The 23,537-nt window shown below is 41.5% G+C and overlaps 2 protein-coding genes across 4 annotated transcripts; one reads left to right on the top strand and one right to left on the bottom strand.

Annotated features, from left to right (window-relative positions):
- Positions 1-3,205: 3,205 nt before the first annotated feature.
- Positions 3,206-14,876, bottom strand: tgfbrap1 (transforming growth factor, beta receptor associated protein 1). Of its 3 annotated transcripts, none has more exons than XM_076883807.1 (13): positions 14,810-14,876; positions 10,875-11,585; positions 9,381-9,575; positions 8,616-8,770; positions 8,353-8,435; positions 7,628-7,808; positions 7,393-7,553; positions 6,813-6,870; positions 6,572-6,715; positions 6,177-6,320; positions 5,139-5,298; positions 4,490-4,941; positions 3,206-4,297 (listed from the first exon to the last, which is right to left on the bottom strand). In XM_076883807.1, exons 1-13 carry the CDS (start codon positions 14,859-14,861, stop codon positions 4,109-4,111), a joined length of 2,685 nt encoding a protein of 894 aa, XP_076739922.1. In that variant the 5' UTR covers positions 14,862-14,876; the 3' UTR covers positions 3,206-4,108. The 3 variants fall into 3 exon arrangements, with proteins under 3 accessions (XP_076739922.1, XP_076739931.1, XP_004543408.2); XM_076883816.1 differs by lacking the exon at positions 14,810-14,876 and adding an exon at positions 13,629-13,680; XM_004543351.3 differs by lacking the exon at positions 14,810-14,876 and adding an exon at positions 12,962-13,197.
- Positions 14,001-22,991, top strand: cul4a (cullin 4A). The gene is made up of 20 exons (XM_076883818.1): positions 14,001-14,642; positions 15,681-15,796; positions 16,254-16,358; positions 17,002-17,070; positions 17,162-17,235; positions 17,312-17,474; positions 17,555-17,644; positions 17,723-17,805; positions 18,850-18,917; positions 19,135-19,253; positions 19,371-19,563; positions 19,732-19,836; positions 19,949-20,059; positions 20,691-20,776; positions 20,991-21,098; positions 21,221-21,334; positions 21,440-21,545; positions 21,632-21,804; positions 21,910-22,062; positions 22,164-22,991. The coding sequence occupies exons 1-20, from the start codon at positions 14,504-14,506 to the stop codon at positions 22,257-22,259; spliced, it is 2,271 nt and encodes a 756-aa protein (XP_076739933.1). The 5' UTR covers positions 14,001-14,503; the 3' UTR covers positions 22,260-22,991.
- The last annotated feature ends 546 nt before the right edge of the window (positions 22,992-23,537 follow it).

Raw genomic sequence — 23,537 nt, 5'->3', positions numbered from 1 at the left:
AGAGGGTTGATGTTATACAGGAGGAGAACAATTGCCACTATATTTAAGAGAGAAGCCCACCGTGCTAGGAAGTAAATATAGACTGTTACTGTCTCTCAGTCAGGATAACATATTGGTTGTGCACAGGTAGTGTCATGTTCAAACAGTCTTACCACAGGAATTTAACTAATCCTCTGCTTCAAACTGGGAACACAGTCCTGTCCTGGCATGTCACTGGCATTGGCATTATTCAGCTCAACAGTCCAATGGTGACTGTGTTGCCTCTGGCTCGTAAGTGTGTACTCTCCTTCACCATGCCCTGCACAGTGAAGACTGGTGAGTGATAAGATCATATTAATACAGATACTGCATAAACTTACAATGCTATGCAGATGATACCAAGCTTTATTTATCCATGAAGCCAGCTTAATCAAATAAATTAATTAAATTACAGCCATGCCTTAAAGACAAAAGCATGGATGACCTGTAATTCCCTAAGTAAGGCAGCACGAGCAAGTCGGGATCAGTGCGTCAGGATCTCCAGAGGTAGGACGGGTTTGCTGGAGAACAAGATGGAAACACAGTTTTCCTTTGGTTGGTTGTTTTCCAGTACCAATTGCTTCGTGTTGCTCTGCACAGTGAATGTCTCGTCTGAAAACAGTCAGTGATCAGGATCATCAAAATTGCAGCCGCATAGACACAAATACCCAACCCCACTCATTGCCTTACACTCTAACTGCCACCACAGCTAGCAGTTAGTGTAAGGCAATGAGTTTTTGCTGCTAAAATGTATGCTTTAACTTCACACTCAAGAGATTAACTGACATCCAACAAAACAGCTGCTTTTAAAAAAATCCTTTTTATTACTCTTTAATCCACAGAAAAACTTTAATTCCCAAGAAGTGAGGAAAAAAACAGAAACAAACAGTAATCCTGCTTATCATGCTAAAATGCACGTTGGAATTACTTGTGAGCTGATGCAGTTTCATGTTTATTAAACCAGGTTGGTCCTTTTTCCATCCACACGGGCATTGATGGAGGAAGCAGCAAAGGGATACAAATGCAGTATATACAGAGGTATAGATATATATTTATGTAAAATACGACAGGATGCTTTCACACAGCTCTCCTGAATACTTTTATCATCATTCTTTGAAGTCATGGCGAGGAGTTTTAAGCGAGCTATGACTAAATTCGTCAGACAGAAGCAGCTGTGGAGTGAAACCCAATGCATCCACAAAGCTCAGCCTTCCGAGTTAGAAATATAGCCCATGAATGCACAAAGTTCTTTACATGTAGAAATAGGCAGCAGGTAGCTAACATCAACACCACCACAGCATTCAGAGACACGGGTTTTAGTAGATTGGACAACTTTGAATTCATGAAAGTTTTCCCCTAAAAAACATGGAGATCAACAATGATTTAAATTGAGTATATTCTCTGGGCAGCACACGGACACAGTCATGTTTACTTTGGGGTTTCCTTCATTCCTCTGTTTTCTCAAAGCCTCACCTTCTAAAGATATTTAGGAACATGCCCAAATCTTCTCTTCACAAACATGACATCCACCTGCTATGAGTTATGAAGACTTGTTAAGCAACAGCATGTGATCTGAGGTGTGACAGCGCCCGATGATTAAACACTTTTTGTCACACTTGTGAAACGTTTAGAGGAGAAAGATGTTTTAGGGGAACAAGCGCAGTGCAGCATCATGCATTAGTTAGTTGGTCGTTTCATTATGAATGCAGGAAAAAAAAATCATTGTTCCTCACTCAGCCTGCACACTGTGGCAGCGAGTCTGATACAGCTGTAAGTTTTTGTTTTCCCAAAAATCTTTGAATCATGCAGTTATAGTGACTGTCAGACTGAGGTTGTATAATTTGAAAGTGAGATTAAACACGTTTAAAACACACTTTATTCCAGAGCCACCCCACCTGTTATTTAAAGCATACCCATTAGTAAGTGGAGCCGTGGTAAAGGACCTTAAAGTGATTTCCACGAATGTGTGGTTCTTTTAATTTTCCAACATAAAGACATGAGTGATGCTCTTTATTTGTTTGCCTGTGAACCCATTTATGCAAAAACAACCAGGCTGAATTTATTGAAACTCAAAACTGGAGCATGTGCCAAGAACATTGAACTGTAGAGATTGTGGTATCAGCTGGCGTTCTGGTTTCAGACACATTACTGCCATCTTCTGGTGTCTTTAGAAACAGTCACAGGGAGATGAAGTTCTTGTGTTGAAATATGAAAAGGCTGCCAAAAGTAATTTACCCCTGCATATTAATAGAGACAAATTACAGTTATCACACTGCATTCTTGCCAGATTCTTTCTGAAATTGAAATGTTTTATTTATTTTTATCTGTTTGGAACAATTAATTTCTGGAGAGTCAAACCTAATTTAATTTCCGATGAAAACATCTTTATACACATCCCGCACACACACATTTTCCTCTGAAGCGTGTTTTGCTGAAAGGATTCAAATGAATACACAAAACCTCAGTGAAATAATGATCTTTTTAAAAAGAACGTATTAGTGGGACGTTTGTGATCTTTAAAACATTTAAACAGTTTAGGCAACTTGCAAAGACAAACATAAGTGTAATATTCCTGTGTTATATTTTCATAACAAAAGAATATTACACTTATGTTTGGAGCCTGTCTTTGCATGTCCACCTCATTCTCATAGACCAAAGACTATGATGCCATAACTAACTTGACTAGTTTTCCTGTTACGATGTCACAGGTGTGTGAAGAACAGACACTGTTAATTGACTTCATGCAGGATCTTTCACCCACTTACCCATCAGTTTATTTTGTGCACGGTTCATTTTTTCCTCAAGTGTTTCACCTTAAATGTCATTGCATACTACTGCTGCTCTTGGACACACTGCCATTTTTATGAAGTCTCACAATCTTTGTTATCACGTTCACTGCGGGCAGTTTTAACACTTGTTGCATTAAATGCAAATCCAAAACTGAGAAAGCTGAGAATTTTACAGGCTCTTTGAATCACAGAAATGAGACGGGTGCACTTTGCACTTTCAATGGAGAGAGTTGTAGTTCGTGGCCTGTTGTTCTACATGATTGATCTTGTACACAAATTTTAAACAAATAGCCTATACTTCAACTTAAATGTTTTGCTCAGTATTGCGTACATGCATACATTAGGATATCTAACAGTATGAGTGGCCTGTTCAAACAAACAAAATGTATGCATGCATGCTTGGGGCAATGGAAATTTTATTTATTTGTTGCTTGAAACCAGACAAAATGTATGCAGGTTCATTTCAGTTACGCTGTAAGATTAACTGTCACATCATTAAGGATTCATCTCATTTGTGCAACTTGTAGAAGGTCAATGTGATGTGTATAGTCTAATAAATGTCCAATTACACTTATTCATAAGTGAAGCACTGTTATTTTCACATTTTATGTTGTTGCTGCTCCACAAAAGGTTGGTGTTTATTTGTTTAAACCTTGCTATGACAATCATTTAGTGGGTTTGGATCAAATTGCTGCTTGTCAGTTACCAACTAATACAACATCATTGTGGGTGGAGGGAAAGCAGCTTTGAGACCAGAACAAAGAGTCAAAGACATACAAAAAAAGAAAAAGAACAACAGACTTTTTCCATCAGTACTGATGAGCCTTTGTAGTATTCACATTACAACCCAACTCTGTAATGTGCGAGTTAAGACAGGTTAGAACAGTATTAATACAATACCCATATGGAGCCGATTAGACCCAAAAGTGTAAGACTGTTCATGCTTCAGAAATATATGCAATGAGATTCAAATATTATGTTCTGTAGTTCAAGCAGTTTCTTGAATTTAGGATTAAAAAAAAAAGAAGAAAAAACAAAGACAGGACGGCCACAGAATGGAACAGAAATCAAACTGTAAGTCTGAAAGTGCAGTACAACTGCGGCGCTCGAGTCCCCCACACAGTCGCCCAGCCTTCTTTGTGTGTCTTGTTAACTCCACAGCTGCAGAGCCCACTAGGGGAACTGGGGCTCTGTGCTTTTGTCATCCCCACAGTCCTCAGCCATTGAAAATCTCAGCGCATCCTGCTGTAGTTTGGTGCCTCTCATCCCAAGCCATGAGGTTTCTTAAAAAGGGTTAGGTCTCACGTGTGTTTACTGCTATTAGTCAACTGTCTCTTTGTGGGAGAGTCTCTTACTCTCTGGGCAACACAGTGGGTGTGGACAGGCACTCCACCGGGCAGACACACCACGCTGGGCTCGCTGAAGGTGTTGTGGCACAGGTGGCATCCCTTCTTTTCAGACACAAAGACGGGTCTCTTACACTCTTTCAACTGGACGAGAAAAAAAAAAAAAATAACAGGGAAAGGAGTTTTAAGGTGTTTTGTTAAAAACTTTTCATGGTTGTTTACCCGTTTATTTGATCGTGAAACCAGAAAATTAAAAATGAAAGTGTTTCGTTAAGCGTAAGAGTAGAGCAGTTATTTATATACTTATCTAGCTTAATACTATAATGCGTTTCTTACCCTATCATGCAGCAGTTGAAGGTTTTCAGAGTGTGCGAGCCCTAAAGCGATCCTGGACGTGCGGCAGGCGTGCATGCTGGCCCTGATGGCTCGACCCAGAAAGGGACGCAGCAGCTGAAGTGACCAGCCTTCTGGCAGCATTCGCAGGACACGGACCGCGTCAAACACCTCCCCGTGCCGATTTAGGAGATCCACTGCCGCCATCTCCAGCTCTCCGCTGTCTCCCGATTGCCCAGGAGGGCTCCCATCCAAATACACCCCCAGCAGCAGGTGAAAGAGCTGCTGTCGGTACGCCGAATCTCTACTAGAAGAGGCCCATATGCAGAAGGCCTCGGCGGACGGGAAGTCTCTGAGCTGGTGCACCAGAATGTGCAGCGCTTTGTCATGCTCCTCTAGTTTTCCATGTAGTGTTGCACGCTCTAGCAGCAGTTCTTCACAGTTCTCCATTTTAGCTGAACAGAGCACAAGAACACCAAACATCATGAAAATCTCCAAAATGATCACCAGACGCACAATTAAATGAAAAGCAAGACCTCGTTAGAGCGCATCAATTAAATCTTGTTCATAATCTTTAAAGAGACGTTACAAAGTAATTCCACAAGAAAAAAGAAACTCCTGTTAGAGACAAACAAACAGATATTTTTCTCACCTAAAAGAAACTGTACACGGTATAGGTCGGACTCCCTGAGCAGGGCTTGAAGCCTTTCCCTAGCTTTGGTCAGCTGTTCCTCATCTTTTGGAGACTGTGACATCAAAGATAACACCCTCTCCAAGTACAACACAGCTAGATGTGTGTGGAACTTCTCCTTCTGCATCCACAAACATGAAAACAGTTCAAATTAAATAAGCTTTTAAAGATGCACATCTGTAGATGGAAACCTAAAAATAAATCCACGATGAGAGTTGTCCAAAATAACCATTTACAATGATTCAATACTATAGGTAAGCAAGTTTCTAGAATCTAATGTTAGCTAGAAAAATGAAAAAGGGGCATCGTGGGGCCTACTTTCAGGATCACTTTAAGGATCTTATTCCCAAACTACAAGAGTGAAGCATGTCTGCAGCCCACAGGTCAGACTGTGGTTTCACTGAGCAGCAGCAAGTGTTCAGTTGTGTGCATGTGCAGCAGTTCGCTGATGTGAAAACATTTATAGACTTCAGGCTTCAAGAACTCATGAAAATATTCATCCAACCATTTATAAAAGTACTTGTACTTAAGCTCCAAATTAAGGATGTGCACACCCTTTAGAAGTAACTTAATTCTGACAGCTCAAGACTAGAAGGGGAAGTCGGGGAGACAGAGCTAACCACCGAAGCTACCATGTCTCACGTGAGCTGCTTCACTAAAATGCTTTCACATTTAGTCAAGTGTTCAAATGCATTTTCATGTCGGAATTAGGGAACATTTATACTGGACGCACAATTTCTGGTGATGCCTTTGCCACCTTGCAGGAAAGGTTTGGTTTTATTTAACCTTAAATGTGACAGAAAGCAATGTTTACACTTCCAATTTTTCTGAATCCCCTGCTCACTTAACTGCAGAGGCTGTGCATTTGTGCTGCCAAAATATGAACAACCTACAGCTGAATATCACGCCTTCACGTCTCCTCATACTTAAACATTCTGTGGGAGTGCAGCCTGAGACCTGAACACTGTCTATCAGCCATCACAGCTTGTGTTTTTGTACCTGCACCCTTTTCTCCAGCACCAGGTTCTCCAAGTAGAGCAGAAGCGCCTGGTTGTGCTTTCCCAGGTAAGTGATGACATCATCAGGGTTCAATTCCGGCTGGTCTTTACTGGTATGCCTCTTAGTGAAGATGTGGACACCTATCTATGGGCAAGAAAAGAGATTAGGTTACTACTTTAGCTTTTGCAAAATGACTGGAAGTGACGCAAACTGTCTGCAGAGCAAAGCTCTAAGCTCTTTAAGACAATGTACTGCAACAGAATAAGTACACTCAAACACTAGAACTAGGAAATATTGTGCAAGCATTGGCTAGTGACAGACAGCAAGACTCAAAAACTTCCAAGTGAGACCAGTATTAATAATTCTGCAGCAGCGTTACATTTTTGGTAACCTACGATGGGATCCTTCCGTAGGGCCCAGTCTGCATACTTCCATACAAGATCCACATTAGAGGAGGTGCAGAGAAAGTCCACAATGTACTCAAAAAGATCAGATCTAGTAGGGTCTTGCAGCTCCCCATCTGCCACACGAATCCACAACTATCAGAAACGTAAAGGGTTCAATTCATAAACATCGTATTAGTGCAGATTCTTCAGTCATAAATCACTGAGAAAAAAAATAAATTTGCAAACATACCTGAAGTGCTGCTGAATCCTGACCATTATAATGATAGAGCAGCCCCAGCGCAAAATATCTTAAAGACAGAAAAGAGCTGAATGAAGCCAAAGCCGCCCTGGAGGATTACATTTTCTGTATAAAGCAATTAAATTGCCTTCCTAAACTGGACATAGTATTAAAGCTTTACCAGGGTGTTAATTAACAGTGTGGGAGGAAGGAAGAGCATTTACCCAATGAAGACCCATCTCAGTCCATCCCTCTAGTGAATTTTGTAGCTGTAATAATTAAAGTTCTGTTTCCCAGTCATTCCCAAGTGTTATTGTTGCTGCCAATTACTGAATTTTAAGCCTGATTTCATATGAAAGAAGTCGGACTAATTTACTTTAATCACCATTTATACAACAGTCAAACCATGCGCTCACACGAGCACGCACACACACACACACTAGAAACCAAAGCTTTTAGGTCATTGTGCATGTTTATCAATGAAGCTATAATTAACAACATTTTGGAGATCATAAAGTCTCTCTGTGTTGGACCAGTTTCTGAGTTTTTAATCATGTTAACATAAAAGATTAGATCGTAAGAGTATACAAACTTGTGATATTTCTCCAGCCATGGGACACTGTCTGCTAGCACGCAGGCATTGTCTGAAGCCAGGAGGTCTAAAAGGCTGTCGTGGTCCTGTTCGGCATACAGCTTTAACAGTGCAGTGTCCACATCCTCTCTACAGCCGTTCACCACCTCTGTGCTTCGTACCTGCGCGTACAGATAATGAAAACCATTAACACAAGACAAGTGACAAAACTGTGTGCAGGTCTGAATCCAGTTACCTCTCCTAAATAACTTATGAGGAACTTCTTGCATCGCAACACTTTCTCCTGGTCACCCTGTGCCAGATGATTGAGATCTGCAAACTCGTGGAGAGGAGGGTGGCACCGCGTGAATGAAGAGGAAGCTGGTAGCAGTAACGGGCAGAGAGATATCAGCTCCCGCACATCCAGCTGACCCTTCCTGAAGGATCAAATAAATAAGAGTAAGGTCATAAAAAACTCAACATCTCTAACTGGCATTTGTCAGAACTTTCAAAGTGGAGTGAAAAGATGAGCTCACTGCAGACACAGACAACACAAGAGTCTGATAAAATGTACAAAATGTGGCAGATTTTGAGGATTAGAGATAAACTTTAGGGTGAGTCATGTACTTCTTGCTAAACTAATCACAGCTCTTTAACATTCAAGGAACAGAGTAACCCGGCTGTATGTTCGTAAGTGATATTACAATATTAAAGTCTTTCAATTAAAGCTGAAATTCTACACTTAAAATCACACCTCCATTCCATGCTCTAAAATCCACTGCAGATGTATTCAGAGACAAAAGTAGAAAGCAAGTGTCCCCTCCAAAAGAATATATCCATCTTATGGACCTGATCGCATTTAAAAAAGAAACTGGAGCCATTAAGAATGATTCTTTTATAAAATATATTCCAGGCATTCTCATAAATGTCAATAAAACTGTCTGATGACTTGAGGGTTGACCAGCACTGACCCAGACTTACCGGAAGTGTTCTTTCGCTTCCAGAAACTGAAGCTGGCCAAACTGTATGAATCCGGCCTGCTGGAGGATTCGTTTGTGCAAATTCTGCAGAAGTAGAAAGTGACAATTTAGAAGTGAATCGAGTTTGTAGTTGTGAAAAATATTCTCTTTAATGAAACTCAGCAAGATTAGTTTAGGAAGCAGAATTAACATATTAAGATTTTCTAATAGTGACAACAGGTGCACTGTGTGGCCAACATATCATCTTCTTAAACATGTTGTTACCTGGAACTTGTCTTTGGGGATATTTCTCTGCGCTCCCTCTGTGAGAATGAGCGCCTCCTCCACTCTGTGATTGGCCAGCAAGTCTTGAATCTGTCTTTCTAGCGGCAGAGGTACTAAGACGTACACGGCCTTAGTAGAAGCCAGAATGACCTTCCCTACAAAAAACACAAACACAGAGCACTGAGGGTCAGACTGATTTTTCCTCACAACAGCTCCATAAATTGAAAGCTTTGCATGCACCTGATGATTGCAGCCAAACCAGGGATAATATATAGCGCACGGAAAGCTTCAGAGAGCTTTAGCTCAGAGCTTCAAGTTCACTTTCAAGCACATATGAGTGTCGTTTTGCACTTGAAGCTCAAAGATGACTTCATATTACTTCAATGCTTTTATTCTAAAGCCAAGCAGAATAAAAGTTTCATTTTAACACAGAACTGAAATCCTCTGTAGCAAGAAATGGTCGATAGTGCTTCAGATCCCATTAAGAGTTGAGACCTGAGTGCACAGCGCCATCCAGACGCTTTCTGATGAACAGTTTTGGTTACACAGTCCAGTCAGCCAAAGCAATAACTATTTCCATCCCCATATCACTTATTAATCCTTTCCTGTTTTTCAAACGCACTTTTCAGGAGCTCTTTGCATCAAAAAAGTACCTGTTAGTTAAACCTAATCCTTGAGGAAATTAAAATGCTATTTACTTAAATAGTAATTCCCATTTGTGATACCTTTTGGTAGACATTAGAAACAAGCAATATGCAAACATACCTTCAAAGTTTTGCAAAATATGGCCATCCCTGAATGAAAGGGTCTGTTTAAGTTGTTGGTCCAACATGCTGTGGATGGTGATGAAGCTCTCGTCCAACGCCACCACGTATGGAAAACACACAGCGGCACCAATCACGCTCTCTGACCACCTGACCGGAGCTCGCTGAGATACACCCTCTGCATTGGCAAACATTCCTGGAGATGGCATGTGGAAAAGCAGTTTTAATGATCAACATGGACATGTTAAGTATAAGTGGGCGGACCGATTCAGGTATCGATACGAGCATTGGTATCGGTATTGGATCAATACTCTGCCTGCCTTCCCAGCAGAGTGACAACCATTCCCCCTCAGCTTTTTACAGCTGACCAATAATAAAAAACCCCAAGGTGATTCTTATTAATAAACAAGCAGATGCACACATGCTGTCAAAGTTACAGAACACAATTTGATCCTTCAGACACCACCAATTACACACAGTACTTTAATTTTAAAAAGGAAATGCACATGTTCCCTTAAACAGCCCCAAAAATAAGTTTGGAGAATCACAACATTTAAGAGATAGTGAGCAAAACAATAAGCTCTTTATTTTGAGATGTTAGCCTACACAAAATGCCTGAAATGTATTTTCACACAGATGTGTGACACATAAAAGAAAGGCTGAACCCGGAGCGCTGCAGTGAATGGAGCTGGTGACTGTGTAATGCTGTGGGGAGCAAAGTGCTTTACATGGTTTAGAGAGAGAAATTAAAAGCAACACAAAGCTGATGAACTTCATCCTGTGATGAAACATTTCTATGCCAATGGGAGTGGACCCTTCAAACATGACAATGCCTCTGGTTGTCCTTATCAAACTATTTCATGAAGATGAGAATGTTTAATGTACAATCCTCTGTACTACAAAGCAGGATTTGGATTTATCCTGGTAGATTCACCTTTAATTCAAGAAGGTTCAATTAAAAGAAACAGATTACTATGGAAACTTGTGCTGCAGGACAAACCTGCTCTAGAGTAGATTATGTTCAAGATAAGACATCAGTAGGTGTGAAATCACTGTGTACTGAACAATCACAATGATAGGAGGATCACAAATATTACTAGTGGGGTTTTTTTAAGCTTTAGTCTTTCTTTCATCCAAAAAAGGATCCGTAATCTTGATTCAGAAAAATTCTGTTTTACAATCATTAATCCAAAACACAGCAATTTGTGCTTTTTGACCTCATATCAAATTTGCATGAAGACTAAGTTTGTATCTGGATTTGAAATAATAAGTCTGTTAAACTACAGAGTCACAACTTTTGCAGCTTCAAACAGACTAAACATTTAATATAATACATCCTGCACAATGTATTTCTTCTCAGAAAAACACACTCGCGCAGCTGATCTGTTCTTACTAAGGCCCCTTGTGTTGGAATTTCTTTTAATTTGTCACCCATTGAGATATCATCTTAAAACTCCAAGTATTCACTGCAGGGACTGTTTTTGTTCTGACTTACCCAGACCACCAGGTGCTGCTAAGAGAAACTCCTCCCTGCCAATTCTCTTTACAATGGGTGTCCTCTCCTCGCTGTTGTAAGGGAAGAGGTCTTGGGAGGCTCCCGTGTTGTAGTTCAGGATCATATACTGTGTGGTAAGAGCCAGGCACAAGAAGTAACCGTCAAGACTGACAGCACAGGGCTGCTCGGGCGTTGTCAACTCTTTCACCAGCTGCACTCTGTCCTCGTACACCATGTAAATCTGGACTGTCCGCCGTTTGGAGGATAGCACGCCCATTTCGACACAGAACGGATCGGCGTTCACCGGGTTCTCGTTAACACAAAATGATGCCACGCCCCTGATCTTGGCTCCACCTCCACCTGCCGAGGGCACCGTTTCCAGCGTCACCATGTCAACGAGGAACACTAACCCTTCACAGAGCACTATGAGACGCTCCAGAGCAGAAGCAGCCCGCAGCTCAGCAACAGGTTTCTTGAGGCCAAGGTATTTGTGCAGCAACTTCTGAGCCAAGTAACCCAGCTTCCCTTTAGAGGAGGCGACCTCAGCCAGCAGAAAGTGGTGGATGAAGCAGTCATTGGTGCCCACGTACAAGTGCTTTCCACAGCATTCAATGCACTCAATGTTGATGCGAGCTTTGTCGCCCATTAGGAGATCTCGCTCCACAGCGGGGACTAGCTCAAAAGCCTTCACGCTCATCTTGGCCAAGGCATCTACAGGAGGTACAAAATAAGTTTGCGTCAGCAAAGCTGCAGACAAATTCAAATAATCAATGTGGAAAGCAGACTGTACAACATTTCCCTGTGAGGAATCATTAAGTCTCTGGATATACTCAGCATATAATTTATTCATAAAACTATACATGTATGTGAATTTTTACATGTGTGATGTGTGAGTCTGTGAATGTAAGGTGCTTTAAAGCTGTCGATTTGAAAGGTCGATTCCCACGCCCTCCCACATCCATAAGCCCTGGGTAGTGATTAAAAGAACGATATCGGATACAAGTGGTAGAAACAAGCTTCCTTTGATGGGTGGTTGCACTTTCCCTTAGAGGGTGAGGAGCTTGGTCGTTTAGGAGGAATGCTGGAAGTAGAGCCACTCCTCCGTATAAAAAGAAGCCAGTTAAGGTGCTGGACATCTAATTAGGATGCCTCCTAAAAATCTTCTAGATGAGGTTTTGTAGGCATGTCCTACAAGAAGGAGACCCCAGGGCAGAACCAGGATACACTGGAGGGTTTACATCTCAACACTTTAATGCCTCCCTGCCAGGTGAGCTGAAGGAGGTAAAGAAAAGGAAGGTTTGGGCTTCTATGCCTACCTGTTGTTCCTACAACCGAGAGCCTGATAAAGAGCAGAAGATACTGTTTAAGACGTTTTCTCTTTAAGATAAGGAGATTGACATTTCTTTAAAGTCTCTCCTTGACAGTACAGCTGAGGATTGCTGGTGTTTACATTTAAAGGCATGAGATTTCGGATCTGGGTTGCGTGAAAGGTTATGTGTTCTGACACAAAAAGATTAACAAAGCAGATATGCGGTTTTATATCAACAGCACAATTGTATTGAGTTTCCTGTTACACTACTATAGTAACACTTTATCGTATAGTTTACTCATTTATATTTGACCCATTAGAGATTGATCTCCTCACACCCTCATGCTCAAACAGTACGAGCTAATGGTGTTAGCACTAGCTAGCTCCCCAAACACAGAGGCAGCAGCGAAAAAGAAAATCACTGTTGACAGTGACTGTGTGAAGGTGAGAGAGTCATCATTAGGATATGAGTCATGTCAGGAAGCCGTGGCCAGTTTTAAATCTGATAGGTTGTTTCAGTACCACGTAGCTGAGCTCTTTCGGCTAAAGTTAGCTTCTAAACACTGTTCTCTTGCTATGCTAACGCTAGCAAGCTAATTTAAAGCTAGGCTACATTTCCAGTGTGGTTAAAGCTGCAAGGCTACAACCCTCACGGAGTGCCCGCACAAGGAAAATCAACCTATTTTCCAGTCAATCTCCCCTTCACTGACATGATGCTCTGTGCGTCCACACCCTGCCCAGTTCCTCCCGGAGCAGTTGGCGTAGACAGCAGACCTACCTATCAATGCAGGCGGCGCTCGGGACGGCAGGCCGGAGTCACTACACGCAGAAAAGCCTCAGTACTCCGAAAACCAGGACATGAACTCACACCTAAACGTCAACACTGCCATGCTGCTGGGGGTCGTTGCCGCACCGACAGCCGGATAATACAAGCTGAATGGCAGCCAGAGAGTTCCTGCTTGTCCAATATGAAACGCCGCCCATTTGCATTGAACCCCTGCTGGCTGCAGGTGATATAGTGGTGCGTTCACCGTTGTTACGAGTTTTTCAACAGTAGCCACTGCTAAGAAACCACCTGGAGCAGTGTTATTGTGAGGCAGGTGCATCAGTACTATTCCTTGTTTACCTCTTCACATATAAAATATTTAAACTAAACAGTCTAAGGAGCTTGGAAAGAAAAGCATCTGGACTTCCAAGCTCCTCAGACTACGATGACATGGGTGACTGAGAGCCTTCACAGACATTAAGACTAAACACAAATATTTCAGTATATTTCATTCATTAACAAGTAATATAGATCTTTATCTCTGGTGATGCTCATAGCTGACAAGTGCGTTACAATGACAAGAGCCAAACAAATATCAGAGGTGATTAAGTGTTTCTAAACTGGTCCTAGTAGCATGTGTGCAAGAAAATGCGTGCCATAACAGTAAACGTGTACTCACTAGCATTAGTAAGGGGTGCTGTTGCATTTAAACTCATCCAGATTCACTACGTCTGCTCCTCACTGTTACACCTATCTCCTTCTCATTCATTCTGTCATGCGTCCACTGACTTTCATTCCCCTTCTCTCCAGAGAACGCCTCAATTTTACCTCCTTAGAGTTCTTATTATGACTAGAGCTTCTTAATTTAATGACTAATGCAAAAAAAAAAAGAGTTGTTGTCCTTTTGATGGCAAACTGATTTATTGTTACTGATATTTAAGTTAACTACACAGTATCTCAAACCAAAAATATTTGACCAATTTGTTCTGACACTAAAATGCACCATATGTTCCTGAACGCAACCCGGCCGGTTTTCACCCAAGATGCACCTGTCCAACTGAACCGTCTGAGAAAAGCCATTTTGTTGTGCTAGCTAGCTTCATGTTAGAGAAAGCCAGCAGTAATTTGGGATTTTTATGTCAGCGCTAACGATGTCGCGTTTATGTGTTAGTGTACTGTCGCAAAATACAACAGTTAAACTCGTGGAGGCCTGTAAGTAGCCGATGGGGATATGGACTAGCTTGTGAAGCTATAGAGCTGATGAGAAGACGAGAAGTGTTTGCTAAAGTGTGCTGCAGGTTCAGATAACATACTGTTAGCTAGCAGTGTGTTTACTTAGCAGGAGGTAGTTATGTTTTCGGATTAGTTAACCTCGTATTAAGTCATTTTTTTCCCCGTGAATGTATTTTAAATAGGCTGCGAGTGCCTGTGCTGTCAACCAAAGACAAGTAACTTAATATAGAGGCTGCCCCTTTGACGGCGAGTAAACAGCCCGTCAGTAAGTTAGCAAAACACTTGAACCATACAGCGATAAGCCAAAGCGCTAATCTGATAATGGCAGAGGACACCCGACAGGACAAGAGGGCCAGCTTCTCTATAACGGAACACAGTGCCAACGGGATGGCCAGGACCTCCGCTGTGGCCTCAGGCAAAACCGGCACGTCAAAGAAACTAGTGATCAAAAATTTCAAAGGTACTGTCACTGAGCCTCTTCTAATGCGTTACCTAACAGCAGCAGTTACACAGAGATACCATAGCACGTAAGAGGATGTTACTTTCAGATAATGCCTGTAAAAAGATAAACAAACAAAACAAAACAAAAAAAAGTTGCTGCCCTTACTGCCGTGCTCAAGCACTCACATGTCACCTTTACCCAGGGCTTGCTCCTGATAGACTGATATGCATTTTCCATTATGCTGCATAGCTGTTTGTGCCAAATCCACCAGCCATGGAGTTTTGGGCCACTCCTAAATCCCAGCACCTGTTGTATAAAGTAAAAGCACGAGGTTTTATATCTGACATAACTAATCATTGAATGAATTGATCGTCTGAAAGATACCGCTGTTCTGTCAGTCTATTAATTCACACCACAAATGGGGAAAAAACTTAACCCTGGAGAACCCATGGGGTCAGAGCTGACCCTATTGTTTTTCTAGGGAACCCATGGGGTCAAATTTGATCCCATGGGTTCTCCAGGGTTAAATAAGAGGTTGTTTTAAATCAAGGTTGATGTTAATATTGAGAAGTTACAGCACTTCACTTTACAATTAACCATTTACTTTGGACATTTTAGAAATGAAAGAAATTTCGTGTGTGGAAAAAGATTGGCAAATAAATAAATGTCAATAAATGATTGAGTCAGAGAGACCAGTAAATTTGCTTTGTTCAATTTCCAGCAGGATAAATGTTTATTTGCCAACATAGCTGAGAGTCCAAAGTGTGTGGAGGTACTCCCTCTGTAGGTTATTGTCAGTCATCCCAGTGTTGATGGCTTCATAAGTACAGTAAAGCTATTGTATCAAAACTTGCTTTCCTTACCTTCAACATATGACAGAAAACTTTGAAAATGTCATTGAACATTTATTCTTCAGGTTTTATCATTTCCACTTGTAGAGCATTTGTAATAAACAAATGCTCTGCAAGTGGAAATGATACTAGGATGTGCTGCCCACATCCTAATATGGTCATATTTTAGTCCTATAAGTGAGTCTTGTTGTGTTTTTGTAAACAGATAGGCCAAAACTAGCAGAGAACTACACCGAGGACACGTGGCTGAAGCTGCGAGATGCGGTGGGTGCAATCCAGAACAGCACCTCCATCAAGTATAACCTGGAGGAGCTCTATCAGGTTTGCTGTTTGTCTTTTTAATTACCAAACTAGAGTTAGACTTATTTTCTTCACACCCTGAGTAATGTGTTGCACTGCTGGGCCTTAAAAACATGTTGGTACGGAACAACGGGGCATGTCAAGCTCAAATGCTTTGCAGTCTCGACATTTCTAACACCATAAAGCCACGAATATTAAATGAGTCTGAAGTTGAAGAACAGCCGAGGATTAAAATAAACTTGTGAAGACTTGCCATTTGTTTTGAGCATGTTGCATCACGTACAGGACGTCTGCTGATGTGTTTGTTTGCTTTTAAACTGTTATGCATCTCAAAGCCTTTCACCACATTTTCACATAAATCCATGATGTTTTACTAATAGTGTTAAAGTAAGTGTTATTATTCTCCAAATCACCTGTCTGTCCTGTCATATAAAAACAATTGTCTCCTGTTTTCTCTTTGTTTCTGCTGCACTTGAAGGCGGTGGAGAACCTGTGCTCGTATAAAGTCTCACCGACTCTGTACAAGCAGCTTCGGCAAGTCTGTGAAGATCACGTGCAGGCCCAGATCCACCAGTTTAGAGAATATCCTTTTTTATGTGCACAGGCATGTCAGGCAAGCTATGTGCTGAAATGTTGAAGCAAGTAGGATCTGCCTGATATCTTCTTTACTAGAAACCAAAATGATTCTCCGCTAACTGTGGAGTGAAATCCTGTCAGTATATGTTATATCCACTGACTTGATAATAACAAGTTTCTCACTATAAGAGATAAATATCTAAATTACTTAAGTTTGATGAGGGGAAAATCTGTAACCGGACACTAGTTTCCAGATGTTGTTCATCTGTGTGCAGACAAGAGTTGGGTATTGCTTATATAGTGAGTAGCAATTTGTTTGAGATCGGCTGCACACAGATAAGATAAAGCAGTGCTCCACCTTCTTTATAAATCTGCAGTTGGGACCTCAAGGTGGATTTTGCTTGGAGCTTATTGGTAGCTTTACTCTTTCAATGATATCTGGGGTCTGCTGGCAGACGTCAAGCGATGCTAAATGTGTAGTTTGGTTATTAACACTGGTTGGGCAGCTTTTTGAAGTTTGTTCTTTTAAGTATTAAGAGGAAGTTAGATAAACATGCTTTGTCATTATATCTCATTAGAGGTACTGTAATATAATTCAGAGCTGGGGTTTGATGCCTCAGTAAAAGATTTTCTTTAACTTGGACCTCACAGAGTCTTTGGACAACCTTTCCTTCCTGAAGCGAATGAATCGCTGCTGGCAGGACCACTGTAGGCAAACTGTGAGTGTGATGTTTGATAGATATCCATTTAAATCTGCTCTGCTCAAACCTTAGTGGACTGTAGGAATGTTAATCTAATAATTCTTTGTAGATAATGATCCGGAGCATCTTTCTCTTCCTGGATCGTACCTATGTGCTGCAGAACTCTCTACTCCCTTCTATCTGGTAAAATTATAGTTAATTCCAGTCACTGTGTCTGTAAAGATGTTCTCAGAAAGCTGATGTTATGTATTCGCTGCAGGGACACCGGTTTGGAGCTGTTTCGCACCCACATCGTGAGCGACAGTGCTGTTCAAAAGCGAACAGTGGAAGGCATTTTGGAGCAGATTGAACTGGAGCGGAATGGAGAGACCGTGGACCGGAGTCTGCTTAGGAGTCTTCTTGGCATGCTGTCAGACCTGCAGGTACACAATCGCCTCTTCGTCACGTGGGCGCTTAGAGTGCATGCCAGTATTTCTCCATCATGACTCTCAACTCTTGTTAGGTTTACAAAGACTCCTTTGAGGAGAGATTTTTGACTGAGACCAATCGTCTGTATGCAGCAGAGGGACAGCATCTGATGCAGGAGAGAGACGTGAGTGAGACCACCAGTGGGTGTGTGTGTCATGTGATTGTCATCAGCAGTGCTGAGTGTGTGTTTGTGTGTGTTCAGGTACCCGAGTACCTGCACCACGTGGCTCGTCGGTTGGAGGAGGAAAATGATCGAATCGTGAGCTACCTCGATCAGAGCACTCAGTAATGTTTATTTATTTACTTATTTATTTATTTATTTGGATTTTTATTATATTCATGCATATCGCTGAGACATCCAACCATCAGCTATACCTGCTTATCCTTTTCAAGGGTTGCGGGAGCTTAAGGAAGGTAAAATTGCCTACTCGCCATTTAAAACAGCTCTCATGCAACGTTCAGAAAGAACATTTAAAAACCATTCATTACCATATAGTGATATAGAAACTGCTAAATGAGGTTTAGTTTTGAGTCAGAAGGCCAGTGGTGCCTTAAAGTGTCAACAAGCACTGTTGCCATCACAAACTTTGACACTACTACACTATCTTTTGATTCTATTTAAATAAAAAAAATCTACATGTTTTGGTTGGTTTACTCATTTATGATCGTCTCAATCGCACCCTGGAAGTTCCCTTCTGACCACGTGCAGCTATGCATTTGCAGTTTAACTGTGCAGCTCTAACTTGCACCAAATGCAAATTGATGTAAGCATTTATGTAAAGGATCATCACTGTGGATGAGAACTCTGACCACAGCTCAGACATCAAACAGCATGTTTCAGTAAAACAGTCCACAGTCTGCAAGCCCGTATGAGGTGCTTGCTCCTTATTTTTCCATTGTCCACGGGGTTGTGCAGGACTTACTGATTATATTTGGTGCACATAACTTGAATTTTTTTAGCCCCACAAACACACCACAACTGAGCACCAGCTAAATTTGTTTCCTTTTGACTTCATCCTCCTCTTCAAATTGCAATTTAAGCTGATGGGGGAGGGAATCCAGTGTGCATCACAAAAGTGCATCTGCATATGGACCGAACTGGATTCCCACAGAGCCTTTTTAAAAAAAACAGCAGTCATGCTGGAAGTGGTGAATGGATTCACAAGGAGACGATCCTGAAGGAATAATTGGCAAAATATTTATTTATTATATAGTTTTTTCTTTTTATAGGTGTGGTAACAGATATTCTGAAGAACAGCAGCTTTGCTTGGCAAGCAGAGAACTTTGTTTACGATTGGTTTGTCTTATATTGTTTTCTTTGTTTAACAGGAAACGTCTCATTAGCTGTGTTGAGAAACAGCTGTTAGAAGAACATATGACTGCAATACTGCAAAAGGGTATGTCAGTGTGAAAGGTTTTGCAAACAGCCACAAACTGACGTAGTGCTGGGTTTCTGTTAAACTGGTACACATGAGTATTCTTTTCTTTCTTTTTTTCCTTTAGCAACTTTTTTAGTTGAGCTGTCCTGCCTGTAGAGCTGTATCCTGTTTTTATGTACGTAATTAAACATTTTCAGTATGTAAAAAGCACTCACGTGTAGCATGTTTGTGACAGGTCTGAGCACTCTGCTGGATGAGAATCGTGTGACTGAACTCACCCTCCTCTACCAGCTCTTCAGCAAAGTGAAGGGAGGACTTCCCACACTGCTGCAGTTCTGGAGGGATTACATCAAGGTACACACAAGACCCAACACATTTGTAAACATCAACACAAATCATTACTGTCAAAATAAATGTGTCCTGGTCTTTTTGTGTCTAAGACGTGTGTATGTACACTGTATTTGGTTTCAGTCCTTTGGAGGAGAGATTGTATGCACTCCAGAGAAAGACAAAGACATGGTACAAGACCTGCTGGACTTCAAAGACAAGATGGACAACGTGGCACAGAGCTGCTTTGCACGCAATGAGAGCTTCATCAATGCCATGAAGGAGGCTTTTGAAACTTTCATCAACAAGAGGCCCAACAAGCCTGCAGAGCTTATCGGTAGGCCAGGTCATTTAATGATGAATTTGTTTCAGTAATTTAGATTTTTAAGAGTTTTGGAAGTATAAAACACTACCTTTGTGCGCTTAAATGAATTTACACAGCTCATTTTAATGCGGTTTTCATTAGTTCCAGCATGTGATAACCGCTTTTGTGCTTTCCATGCAGCTAAATATGTGGATTCTAAGTTAAGAGCTGGGAACAAGGAGGCTACGGAGGAGGAGCTGGAGAGAATACTGGATAAGATAATGATAATCTTCCGCTTCATACACGGTTAGTTATATTTAATGAATATGTCACTGTTTGCTTTTCACCCAGTTAGTCTTACTAGTGAATAGGAAGTTTGTTTCCGTCTGACACCTCTTGATCTGTTTTGTACATCCAGGAAAAGATGTGTTTGAAGCTTTTTATAAGAAGGACTTGGCCAAACGCCTGCTGGTTGGCAAGAGTGCCTCTGTTGATGCTGAGAAGTCCATGCTGTCCAAGCTCAAACACGGTAAGTCTCTAGTCCGATATCTTATATAGTCTATAAACAGATGAGAGTCCGCTTGTAGTCCAAGTTCTGTTGACCAGTCAGACTCAGTTAAAAAAAAAAATAAAAGTGACAACATCAGCTGTCTGATGACAGTTTAAATTTTCATTAGATTTTAAAAACAATGACAGTCCTACAGAAAAATCTTGAACTGGATTTCCGTAATCCGTCATCCAGATATCCTGTTTATACTGGAAACCCTGAACAATTGTCTGTTGCTCTTATGCTGAGTCAGCAGAGTAGCTGTTTTTTAAGGCAGATGGGAAATGTTTCACACCTCACAGTCAGCACGTTGCTGTTAATCAACATGCATGCCTCACTTATAGATATATGCTTGATGTTTTAGAGCAGTTAGATGAGGAAACTGGCCTTTTGGTTGACCTTATCCTGTGCATGCAGTATATTCTGAAATTTGATTGATGCCGCTTTAACCGCAGAGAGGATCTTTATGTTGCAGTAATATAGCAGCAGCAGCTCTAAATGAAGTTCTAATATGAAGTTATTAATGCTAATATAGACTCTCATGGGTGTCTGTGGTAATGTGGTAGTGTGAGAAGCAGCCAGCTGTAATATTCATGGTCTTGACTTCCTGCAGAATGTGGGGCGGCGTTTACCAGTAAACTCGAGGGGATGTTTAAAGACATGGAGCTGTCCAAAGACATCATGATCCAGTTCAAACAGGTACCTGAAGTCTTCATGCACATAAACAAAACTAGATAAATGAAGAAGCTTCTCGTATGAGAAGTCCAGTCACTTGTTTTCCCCCAAGCTCCTGAAAAATAAGATATTGTTGAGCTTTGTAGACACACTCCACTTTATTTGTGTCTCAAAATGCTTTTTTTTTTTTTTTTTTTTTAGTGCATCATTGTAAAACAATTGTTCTTTTTTAACTCAGTATATGCAGAACCAGAGTGAGCCAAGCAACATAGAACTTACTGTGAACATCCTCACTATGGGCTACTGGCCTTCATACACACCCATGGAGGTGCACCTGCCCACAGAGGTAAGCAGCTCTGCATTTAGGTCTGGCACACAAATACACTTGACCACTGCATGAAACAAAACAAATCAGCTGATTCGATCCAAGACAGTGTTGATACAAATAATATTTTTATGTTCTGGTAGATGGTAAAACTCCAGGAGGTGTTCAAGCTGTTCTATCTGGGTAAGCACAGTGGGAGGAAGCTGCAGTGGCAGCCCACACTGGGCCATGCTGTACTGAAGGCAGAGTTTAAAGAGGTAAGAGCCTTGTAAGAGATAATGGAGCGTGGAGAAGGTGGATACACTGGGCTGAGAAAACATCTGGACTGCACCTGGATTTAAAATGACTACTTTGTACTGCAGGGTAAGAAGGAACTGCAGGTCTCCTTGTTCCAGACGCTGGTACTGCTCATGTTTAATGAGGGAGAAGAGTTCAGCATGGAGGAGATTCGGGCTGCCACTGGCATAGGTAACGCGTGTCTTTATACAGTTTAACCGTTCTGTTTGGGGAGGGGTACCTGCTGTATCACATGGCTGCTCTCTTATCCCTCACAGAAGAGGGAGAGCTCAAGCGCACGCTGCAGTCTCTGGCCTGCGGAAAGGCACGCGTCCTCAACAAGAACCCTCGAGGGAAAGATGTGGAGGACGGAGACCGTTTCAACTTCAACAATGATTTTAAACATAAACTGTTCCGCATCAAGATCAACCAGATCCAAATGAAGGAAACGGTAAAAATAACGTCTTGGTCTTTGGTTGGTTTTTTCGTTCACTAGTTGGGGGTTTTTTTGTTCTTTTTTTTACTCATCACACTTATTTATTTGTTTTCCCTACAGGTAGAGGAGCAGGTGAGCACCACAGAGCGTGTGTTTCAGGACAGACAGTATCAGATCGATGCAGCAGTGGTGCGCATCATGAAGATGAGGAAGACCCTCAGTCACAACTTGCTGGTATCGGAGCTCTACAACCAGCTGAAGTTCCCTGTCAAGGTGATCAAGATTAAGCCTGTTTTGGGGCTTTTTTAAATTAACTAATTAATTTTATTTCCCCATGCACCTAAAGCTCACCTGACTCTCCTTACTCTCCACAGCCGGGTGATCTGAAGAAGCGGATCGAGTCGCTCATAGATAGAGACTACATGGAACGTGACAAGGAGACTCCTAACCAGTACCACTATGTTGCCTGAAGGGGTACCGCTGTCACCGTCATGCTTTTTTCACAGCAAGCGTGCAGCTGGCCCCGTAGCACAGGACTACAGCCCCTCAGCCACCCGACTCTCCTCTGGTGCCCATCTTTCCCTCCGTCCACTCTCCTGGACACAAGGTCCAGATGACACAGAGCTCCAGAGAGACGAGAGACACTTGGCTGTGCTGCTCCCATTCTGCAATATCCTTAGTGGGACTCTAAGATTGGGCTGGAGGAGTGGCCCAGGTTGTTGTTGATGGTTGATTCATGTGACTTGCAAATCTGCTAATGCAACACACAACAGAAAATAACTAGCACTTTCCTCTGTTTTTGTTTAGTTTTGTTTTCCCCTCAGATTGGATTATTTTTCTCCATGTTATTCTAATATCACTTATTTTCTATTATAGGTTGTTTGTCTTGAGTTTTATGAATTCTGTTTGGTTTTTTTTGGTTGTTGTTTTAGATGTTTTTCTTATGAACGGCTGCATAAACTGCTGAGTATAAGCCTGACTGGCTGGTTACTTGACACAGCTGTTGAGGATGAGACGAGTAAAGAGCACAGATGCTAAAACATATGCAGGCAAGCTGCTCGGGTATTACGTTTGGCATCTTTGTTATTTGTTTTGACCAAAATGTCCAAATGTTCACTGTCATGTGCTGATGTTTTCGTAGACCAGATTGTGTTCTGTGTAGGAGTGCGGAAAGTGAAGCTGAATAAATGGGTATTTAATGATTCAGTTGGTGATGTGTGCACGTGGTGATGTGTAGGGGTGGGCGGATCCAAATATCGATAGTAAAGATACCAACGCTGGTGTTGGTATTGAACTGACACTAGCAAGATAGGATTAATACTCCTGTTGAAGCTTGGTTTAGACTTCTGTGGGAATTCTACGTCCTAACTTCAGCGAAACTGGAAACTCCTTTTACTGTACACTTCAGATTTCCGCATCGTTTGAGACCTAGTAAGTAAAGATTATTTACACAGCGCTTTTTAAGGCAAAAAAACAGCCACAAAATGCTTCAGAGAGGCATTAAAAACAAGGACAAAGTGAACACAGCTAAATCAAGTGAAACAACACAAAACCATTACTGACATCCCTGTCAGAATAGATGGGTTTTCAGCTTTTTTGTTCTTTCTTTTTTTTACTTTAAGGATGCTGTAGAGTCATGGGTGGAAAGAGAGAGAGATAAGCGGTTCCACAGTTTTGGCACTAAGGTTTAGAATGCACAGCCTTCCTTAGTTTTCAGATGGGTATGTGGAATCACCAGAAGACCTCTG

The sequence above is a fragment of the Maylandia zebra genome, linkage group LG1 (assembly GCF_041146795.1).
Source record: "Maylandia zebra isolate NMK-2024a linkage group LG1, Mzebra_GT3a, whole genome shotgun sequence".
Classification (NCBI taxonomy): Eukaryota; Metazoa; Chordata; class Actinopteri; order Cichliformes; family Cichlidae; genus Maylandia; species Maylandia zebra.
Note: the sequence above shows the minus strand (reverse complement) of the source record. Positions and strands in the feature narration are given on the sequence as shown.

Excerpts from the sequence above, each read along its gene's own strand:
- cul4a (XM_076883818.1), top strand. The coding sequence starts at position 14,504 with ATGGCAGAGGACACCCGACAGGACAAGAGGGCCAGCTTCTCTATAACG. Across the intron at positions 19,837-19,948 it reads AATCTTCCGCTTCATACACG|GAAAAGATGTGTTTGAAGCT; the intron begins GTTAGTTATATT and ends TTGTACATCCAG. Across the intron at positions 21,546-21,631 it reads TCGGGCTGCCACTGGCATAG|AAGAGGGAGAGCTCAAGCGC; the intron begins GTAACGCGTGTC and ends TATCCCTCACAG.
- tgfbrap1 (XM_076883807.1), bottom strand. The coding sequence starts at position 14,861 with ATGGAAAATGCATATCAGTCTATCAGGAGCAAGCCCTGGGTAAAGGTG. Across the intron at positions 6,871-7,392 it reads TGGCTGGAGAAATATCACAA|ATATTTTGCGCTGGGGCTGC; the intron begins GTTTGTATACTC and ends TCTGTCTTTAAG. Across the intron at positions 5,299-6,176 it reads TGCTGGAGAAAAGGGTGCAG|AAGGAGAAGTTCCACACACA; the intron begins GTACAAAAACAC and ends TTGTGGATGCAG.